Genomic DNA, 9,381 nt, shown 5'->3' on the forward strand with positions numbered 1-9,381 from the left:
CCATTTAAGTAATTATCAGAATTCTGGGCGATTGTGCTGCTCGGTTTAGCTAATGGGATGGTAATGCCGGAGCTGAGCCCTTTTACTGCGAACTGGTGGAAACCCTCCCCGTAACTCATTATCTCCAGACTGGGTGCTACCTGGAGAGAGGGGGTTGAATTTTACAATTGGGGAATGACTCGAACCGCACACATGAGGTTGTTAGGACCACCAACACCAGAACGCACACCTTCACAAGAAGCACGTCACAATTCCCACCCCATCGGCTCCTCCCCACTGCCGTCTTCCCATCACCACCCAAAGGAAAACCAAAACAATACCTCTTTATGCAACAAAAATATTTATTGAATTTGAAAACATTCAGCTGCGACATTAGTTTCAACAAATATAAAGATTCTGCTTTCACAAGAAACCGTAGACTGTACAGCATATGGACCTCCAAGATGGCACCAGTATTGCACCGAAGGTGGCAAGAGCGGTGCAACAGAACAGTCCTCAGAGTTTCAAGCCAAGATCATTAACCCATTAACAGCCGATGAAATGCGAACCTGTCCTGAAATTCTTAGGCAGTATACCAGCCCACACAGCCATCTGCACCCACCTCACCAAGACCTTGCTCCCCTCTGGTTGGTGTCCTACCTTCACGAAGGAGAGCAAAAATCTGTTGCAACATGATCGGTGTGTAGTAACTACACAGGGTAAACAGCACCTACTGTGAGCAGGGTGCTCTGAGGAGGCAGCGCCGTGACTCTCTACGTGTGTTGTAAAGTAAACCGAGGGTACACGCTGTGTGATGGTTGGAAATCCTGTGGTCACATGAGGGAATGAGATGGAACCCCAGCCCCTTGTGTCAAGGTCAGAGTCCAGACTAAACAACCCTCCCGTCAGGACGAATTCAAGCATGAGGCCTTGACGAGGGAAATTACCGTGGTCCGCGTGGGATAGGAACTGTTAGATGAAGTGTCCGTGTTCGTTTAGGGCAGAGGAACCCTCCCGTGTGCATGGCAAGGATAGGAACGCCCCCCCCCCCCAATGCATTTGGACATGGTAGTCGCCTGTGGAGTACGTATTCACGCCGCAGGTGCGTACTCTGCGCAAAAAATAACTAAAGCAGAATTCAGCCTCTTTTGAGCGGGAGACGAGGTGGGCCTGGGGTCAGAGCTTCGAACGAGAGCAGGCGCAGCTAGGGTCATGTGAGAAGGGCGATGGCAAAGCTGCTCTCGTGTTTGCGGACGTGAAACAAACAGGATGGGGAACTGTGTGAGGTGGTAGTTACACAGTAGGCAGAGTGGGCAATTACCTCAGGCGCACAGAGGAGAAACCAGTATGTTGCCTGCAAAGTTCTGCTCCGCAAGACGTGCGTGCCCCTCCCCCACATGCCAGTCCAGCCAGAAACCCGTGGTGAGATCAGCTGTCAAGCCGGAGGGAAGAGACACTGGCCCTCCCCTCACACACATGCACCCAGGTCCCTGGGAGGGCTGGGCCAACAATGCAGCACAGATGGGAGTCCCTTCCAGCCCCTCCCTCCTCTGTGCACGTCCTCTTTGGCCGAGGAAAACCCCGGCTTTGCCCCTCCCCCTCACACACAATGCAGACAGTACACAGCCCAGTAAACCGCACTCGGGAGGGGGAACCTTCCAAACCCAAATCATAGGTTCATCTCCCATACAATGCTGACAATGTCAATGCGAAAGTGTCCAGTGCTGGAGGAACACCACCAACAATTAGAAAAATACTAAGCATTTTACAGTGAGTGAGGCATTGATAGGTTGTAAAGCTCCCTCGGAGCCCAAAATGTCGCCGTAGATGGGGAGAAGGGCACCACCACCTTGTTCACCAGTGACATTAAATGCACAGAATGCAAGTGAGAGTGCCCCATACCCAACGTTTAGGCCCATAATAGGGCATTCGTCAGTGACAGGCCATGGGGCGCGCCCTGAGCACCTCGACAGATATCCTTACCACCCCTCCATCTATGGCCTCGGCAGCACACCATTTTACATGGATACGTGTCTTATGGTGTTTTGTATGCACTTCCTTGTCTCCGGGGTGTGCCGCCTCTCCCCAGTTGCAACTAGCTTGCCTCCTTTTGTGGGGGCCCGACTAATTCCTTCATGAAGGTAGGTCTTCCGATATGAAGCGGTGTTCAGATCTCCCACAGATTAGCCCACCCACACCACCATTAATGATTACAACCCATCGCATCTCCCTTCCTCACCCCCACCTGGCTGGTAGAACTTTACATTTACCTAGCTTTCTTTTAAGGGGGTAACCGACTATCCCCACCTTTTCACTAGGTAGATACAAACACCCGTGGAGTGGCTAAGTCTCTAATAGGAACAAATAAATACCTTTCCTCTCCGGGACTGGGCGGGGAGGGGTCTTATTTATCTCCAGTAAGCGGTAACCTGGTCACTGAGCAAGGATTTGGTGCCACCGTTCCCTGTGGATGAGTGTTTTCTTATCCACCTCCGCGAGGCATGCACTCGCCGTCTCACTGCTATAAAAGGCGGGATAAGTTACTCGTCTGCGGGCAGTGGTGACATACTTCCGCTACAAGCGAAGGCAGTTTTTTTCTCACCTGACAGTAAAGGGGAGTGCTAATAGAGGCAACAACCCGCCCCCTCCAGCGAAGAAAAGTTTACATTCCTCACTTTTCTGTAGGGAATCGTCAGTTTCTGCCTCCAACCCTCTTTGTGGCAACTGTTTCCTTCTTACTTCCCCCGTGGGGGACCATCTCCCTTGCAAACGTGAGCTTAGGTGACTTGTGGGTTAACTTTCCAATTAAGGGCCATGAGTTCCCAACCTGGTAGGAATCTATCCCTCCCTGCCCTCTGTGGAAGGTGCCTCGCTCTCCTTGAAAATCAAGTCTCTTCTGGGCGAGTACGATCCTTTCGCCACTCTTTTGGCGTCCCTCACACTCCTGTCTACGGAATGATCCCAGCTTTTTCGATCCCTTTCAGGAACAGCCACTCACACATTTTGGGTGTGCGGGGTCCATACTCTCTCCCTTCCCACGATGGAAAGGGCGAGTACTCTTTCTCCTTCGGGGTAAGCCCCTCTTCCCTCTCCCTTGGGAGAAGACCCTTACATCCTACCCCCGTCTGTGGATCAGTCTCTGGGAAGTGGTGCGTGGTCTTACTCTCCCCGTTTCCGTTGGACCAGATTCTATCTCCCCAATGGATGGGAGTACTCAAAAGGCCTCAATTGCAGTGCTCCATGCGCCCAGGCTAGCGTTCAGTCCCCGCTCACAACATCCCTGGCTGGGATCAGGAGCCCCACCTTCGCTTGAACCCTTCTCAATGCCCTCCTCAGCACCCTCCTTTCCCAAGAGGCCAGAGAAGCCAGAGCCAAATATGCTGACCAGACTGCTGACATTCCCCGTGTCCATGTCACTATCCTCACCGGCCTCTGGCACCTCTTGGTCCCCAGGCTCCCAGCGGCCCCGCTTGGCCCCAGTGTCCTCGGCCTTTCCCACTTCTGCACCCCTCTTCCGGGAGAAGCGAGGGCTGGGGGCCTCTTCCGGCCTGTCCGTGCCACTCGTCCACAAGGCGCATTCTGCGTCGTCCGCAGAGGGGTCTCGCTCAGGGCTCCGTCTGTACGCCCTCCAAAGCTCGCAGTCCGGGTCTGTAGAGTCCCCCATTCGTTGGCATCGACAGTCAAGCGGCCCCTGGCACAAGCTTCTCTCTGTGGTCTCCAAGTTTGTGCACAAGTGCCCTCCTGCAGGCTGCTGATGAACCGGTGAACCCCCGGAGCCTCGCCAGGTATGCGCCCCCTCGGGTCCACGCCAGGCCTGCACCCCCTCGGACCCTCTCCAGGCAAGTGCCACCTCGGAGGCATGGCTCAGGTAGACCTTCTGGGCGCTGCGGAGCACAAGGGACACCAGTAGGTTCTTGCGTAGCTTGCTGCTGCCTCCGCGCTGCACCTGCGAGTGGTAGATCTTGCCCAACGAGATGCTGACGATCTTGTGGGCTTCGAGGTGACACTCCAGCTCACTTTCGGTTGGCCCATGCTCACCTCTAGACCCCGGAGGCATTGGGGCATAGTGGGGCTCTGGTCTGTCGGTCATTCCCAGGCCCAACGACGTGAACGGGACCGGCGGTTCCTCCTCGCTTTCCAGATCACGCAGGAGGGCACCGTCTCTCGCTCGAAGCATGTTGATTCCTTTACTGGCGCTGTGGGCGAAGGTAAAGCCGGATGTCATGCAAGTGCAACAGGAAGCAGGAAACTGGCAGGCTAGTTGGGACCGGCTCCCTCGCCAACAATCAAATTCAAATTGTCATAAGTCGGAAATCAGGGACTGAAACGTGTCCTTTGTTCGCGGTATTACAGATGTCTTCCAAGCACTTTACAGACAATCTGATCGAGCACAGGCACTAGACAGACAATACGGGAGGTCTCACCAAAGGATCTCGTTCTGCTCAAGATCAGCCACTCGAGCTCTGTAGCCACCAGGAACTCCAGATTCTTTTATGGGACAGCAGTTTCCGTCTGAGCAGCAAACCCAACGATATTATGGGACAGATCTCAGCATCCGACTCTCCCAGCAGAGAACTCCTTTGCTCAACAAAAGATAGCGTCGTCAGTGCCCTGTTGCGAAGGGCTGAGCAGACCAGTTTTCATCTTTATGGCAGCTTTTAAAAGTGGTAGTTTACTTCTAGTACAACCTCTTTTTGGCAACGTTCCTCTGTTGTACCACAACAGTACGTGTCAGGTACTGTCCTTCAACCAATGTGCTGCTGTTTGCAAGACAGGTTGCAGTTTAGTGTTCTCCTGTCTCTTAAACTTTCCAGGTCAACACAGATCAGATTTTACCCTCCTGCCACGGGCAGATTGTCATACCGGTCGATTGTTTAAGGCAGGGCGATTCCTTTTCGATCTATATCTTCAAAGCAGCGTGACAGGCAGTGTATTGTTCAGTTTGTGTTGACAAACCAACATGCTTCTGCAACTTGATCTGCCTTTAACACAACATTGCTCTCCTCTCCCACCTCCATTCGATCTCTGAGAGCCCGCGCCAGTTCATAGGATTATATACCCCTCGGGTACCGCGTGACCACAAAGTAGCCAATCACCCAACGTCCCTCTTGGCTGGCCCCACAGGACCGCAGCTCCTCTCACAGCCGGAGACGACGCGCCAGCTCCACAGCCAATGGGAGCATCAAACGCGAAGGGAGGAACGACCGTTTCGAAAGGACGCAGCGCGAGACTGCTCTTAAAACGGCGATGAATGGTTACGAAAGAAGTGGGGCCCACTGGCAGAGACAGCTCGGTCAAAGTGGGCTCATATGCCAGTGCCGCCAAAATATGATTTATAAACCTTTTGTATGGCCGCCTCTGTATCAGGAAGCCAGCGAGCTTATGTCGATAATTCCGGAGATTTCAACAAAGTGGCGGTGGACATGGCACGGTGTCACAAAGAACGTTATTTGATAGAGCCTTGTAGAACTTGGTATGGGGGTCACATCGCATACTATATATGGCTAACCCACGAGGGTGTCGCAGAGCAAAGGATGTGTAAGGCTGAGACACGAGTAAGCAGGCACAACGCACAGGGTGTTATGACTTGCATGCAGGTGTCAGTGGTTGTTGCATAATGTGAAATGTAGTGAGTGCATAAGACTGATACAAACATACAATTTTTATTTGTTTTTTTACAACCGTAAAGCATAATACTAAAAAAATATTTTTTTAGAAATAATTTATCAGAAAAGTGCATCATTATGTCTCTTGTTTATGCAGACTTTTCCGACTCATTTGCCACCTTATTTATAGGCTCTATGTCCGCCTTTCTTAAAAGTGAGTCAATCAGAATTAAAAGCTTAGCCCCTCGGCAAATTAAGATATTTGATGTTACTCCCATCCAGCGGTTTATGGTCTGCCTGCATGTACAAACATTAAGTTCATTTAAAATTGGTTTTAAAAGCGTCCTAGCTTTGACTATGGGAAAACACACATCATGTGGCATAAAGATTCGTTGTAATAACCAAATAGACGACAATTTGCGTTTTGGTGTTTCCCTTTCCATGTCGGTCTTAAATCTTTGGTTTCATGGTTTCCAAAATATATCTCTTTTTTACTGTCCATCTCTTTTTAAGTGTCAATCTGAAGTGTGCTGCTAGGTAAGCTTGCGGTTTAAGATTTATGTAAGAATTTATCACAGTCCAATAGTGTCGACGTTTTACCAATGTATGTTTATCTTCACAAAACAATTGTTTCTTTGCCGCGCTGTTACACACTCTGTTGAAAGCCACCTTCTCCATTTTATTATCCCATTCCTCTTAGATGTCTAATTCCATCAGAGCTGCTCTTAAGTGTTCGCCCCCATAAATACATTTTTTTTCTTCAAACTGGACCTTTATTTCTGTCCAGCATAGATGATTCATGGAACCAGGTTCCGAGGCGCGAAGTTTCCAGCATAATTTCACGAAAACAGATTGACTCTGGAATTTTAGATCACTATATCGTCTTCGTATTGCAGATACTGTATGTGGTCTTCTGCCAATTTCGGTGGATGGGCGTTTATTTTTAGCAAGTGGATGTGCAGGTCAGCAAGGTACAGGTTGAAAAGGCTTTGGGCCAAAACATACCCCTGTTTCAGACCATTGTTTATGTCTATCTTTGATGATACTATACTGCCATCTCCCAACTTCACCCTGGCCCAGGTTTTGCCACGGCTCTGCTTCATTTCTACAACTCATTAAAAGGAATTGACACACTTCAATTTGTGTTTTGCTCTCTATCAATGTTACATTTAATTTAGGATGTTTTGTTCATGTATGCCTGTGGTAACAAAGGAGTAGCTGTGCATCAGCTGCAGGCAATTTGGTGCTGCATCTGCCTAGGGACCACAGCATCTGACCATGCACATTGCCAAAGCCAAAAGCTTTTGCATTGGCGAGACCGATAGACCCCCTTTTTTGTATTAAGAAAATACTATTTTACAGAGTAACAAGGGAGGCAGGACAAACCAATGAACAGTTGTTGGTACCCAAAGCCTTCCGCACATACGTACTGAATCTTGCGCTCAACCAAGCAGGAGGAGGTCACTACGGGAAGGAACACACAATAAAGTACTTGCTCCACAGGTTCTATTGGCCCGGGGTGTACCAAGAGGTGGCAAGGTATTGCACTTCCTGCGTTCGCTGTCAATTGGTGAACAACCCAGAGCTTCCCAGGGCCCTTCTCCAACCTCTGCCCATTATCGACACCCCGTTCCAGCGGGTAGGTATGGACCTTGTAGGTCCCCTACTTCCATCAGCACGTGGACACCGCTACATATTGGTCCTGGTGGATTACGTCACCAGGTATCCAGAGGCGATACCCCTGACTAGTGCAACCCCGACAGCTGTTGTCCAGGCCATGGTCTCTTTCTTCTCCCGTGTGGGGTTTCTGCAAAAACTGTTATCTGATCAGGGCACCCAGTTAATGTCCCGACTCATGAAACAAATCTGTGCGCTGTTTGGCATCAAGCAGATCCGAACAGCTGTATACCACCCACAAACTGACGGCTTGGTCGAGAGATATAACAGAACGATCAAGACCATGCTGAGGAAGACCAGAGAAAAGACAGGAAGGGACTGGGACCGACAGCTACCCCTAGTGTTATTTGCCATACGGACACACGAGCAGAAGTCTACGGGGTTTTCTCCATACGAATTGTTGTTCGTACCCTTCCCGGATATGGCCGTCGAGCAGTGGGTTGAGGAAGAGGACGAAGGTAAACTGTTGCTGCAATACAGCGCGACATTAAGAGACACCTTAGTTTCTCTCTGGGAGAAAGTCCATGCAAACATGGACAAGACCCAGACACAGCAAAAGCACAGGTATGATAGGGATACAAAGTTAAGGGAATTTAAAGTAGGAGACCATGTCCTAATATTATTGCCCTCCACTGAAAAAAAACTGTTGGCCACATGGCAAGGGCCATACAAGGTCCTGGACAATGTAACCCCGGTATCATACAGGGTGGCCGTGCCTCATAAATCCCAAACGGGACAGACATACCATGTCAACCTGTTGTAGGCTTGGGAGGGACCTTTACTAACAACCTCAAGCAAAAACGCTTCCATACACCACGTCACCCTTGACAGGCCCCTAGAAATTTCTTCAGTTAACCCTACCCCTGAACAATCCGAATCCGTACACGTAGGATCCCATTTGACAGAAGAACAGAGGCACCACCTGTTGCCTCTTTGTTCTTCTTTTTCTGATGTCCTATCAGGAATACCAGGACGTACAAACCTGGTTGACCACCATATAGACACAGCCAAAGCAAAACCCATCAGGCTGCCCAAAGACAGGCCATAGACCAACAAATACAGGCCATGCTGAAAGCAGATATTATAGAACCCTCACATAGCGCATGGTCCTCCTCAATCGTTTTAGTCCCTAAACCCGATGGAAGCATCAGGTTCTGTATAGACTTCCGACAGCTAAACTCTATCTCAAAATTCGACGCGTACCCAATGCCCCGAGTAGACTAACTCATAGACCGGCTAGGTAACACCACGGTAATGTCCACGATTGATCTAACCAAGGGCTACTGGCAGATACCGATGTCTCCCGACTCCCGAGAAAAAACAGCCTTCTCTACCCCTTTGGCCTGTTCCATTTTAAGGTTCTTCCATTTGGACTACATGGGGCACCAACGACATTCCAGAGGCTGATGGATGTCCTACTACGTACACACCAAATGTATGCCACGGCTTACTTAGACGACATAGTCGTCTACAGTCCCGACTGGGAGATACACCGTAACCACTTGACAAGACGTTCTACAAACACTCAAGAAGGCCGGTCTTACCATCAACCCCAAAAAGACCACCTTCGTAACAGACCGTAGCCGGTATCTTGGGTATGACATTCAGGCAGGGAGGATCAGACCTCAAGTGGACAAACTAGAAGCGATAACCAACATTCCCCGCCCAACCACCAAAAAGGAAGTGCGATCGTTCCTTGGACGAATAGCGGATTACCGCCAATTCATTACCCATTTCTCTACCCTTGCCAGTCCCCTCACTGACCTTCTCACAACAGCTATGTCAGGGAAACCCCTTCATTGGTCACCCTCATAGGAGTGTAGTTTCACCCAACTCAAGGAAGCCATATGTACCGCTCCTGTCCTTACATGCCCCGACTACCAGAAGACCTTTGTACTCCAAACAGATGCCTCCGGTAGAGGCCTTGGCACAGTCCTCTCCCAGCCTGATGAGGGGGGGAATCTCCGCCCTATCCTATTTTTGAGCCGCAAATTGTTTCCTAGGGAAACACACTATGCCACCATAGAACAAGAATGTTTGGCTATCAAATGGGCCATTGAAGCCCTCCAATACTCCCTACGAGGACGACATTTTCTTTTGTTGACTGATCACGCCCCCT

General features: G+C 50.1%; 1 protein-coding gene across 1 annotated transcript; it reads right to left on the reverse strand.

Moving 5' to 3' along the window:
- Positions 1-323: 323 nt before the first annotated feature.
- On the reverse strand, positions 324-7,975 carry IER5 (immediate early response 5). The gene has a single exon (XM_085601761.1). It carries the CDS (start codon positions 4,202-4,204, stop codon positions 3,194-3,196), a length of 1,011 nt encoding a protein of 336 aa, XP_085457887.1. The 5' UTR covers positions 4,205-7,975; the 3' UTR covers positions 324-3,193.
- Positions 7,976-9,381: the final 1,406 nt, after the last annotated feature.

This window comes from Triturus cristatus, chromosome 4_2 (assembly GCF_964204655.1).
Source record: "Triturus cristatus chromosome 4_2, aTriCri1.1, whole genome shotgun sequence".
In the NCBI taxonomy this organism is placed as follows: Eukaryota; Metazoa; Chordata; class Amphibia; order Caudata; family Salamandridae; genus Triturus; species Triturus cristatus.

What these genes read in the sequence shown, in the direction of transcription:
- IER5 (XM_085601761.1), bottom strand. Translation starts at nt 4,204, where the DNA reads ATGACATCCGGCTTTACCTTCGCCCACAGCGCCAGTAAAGGAATCAAC.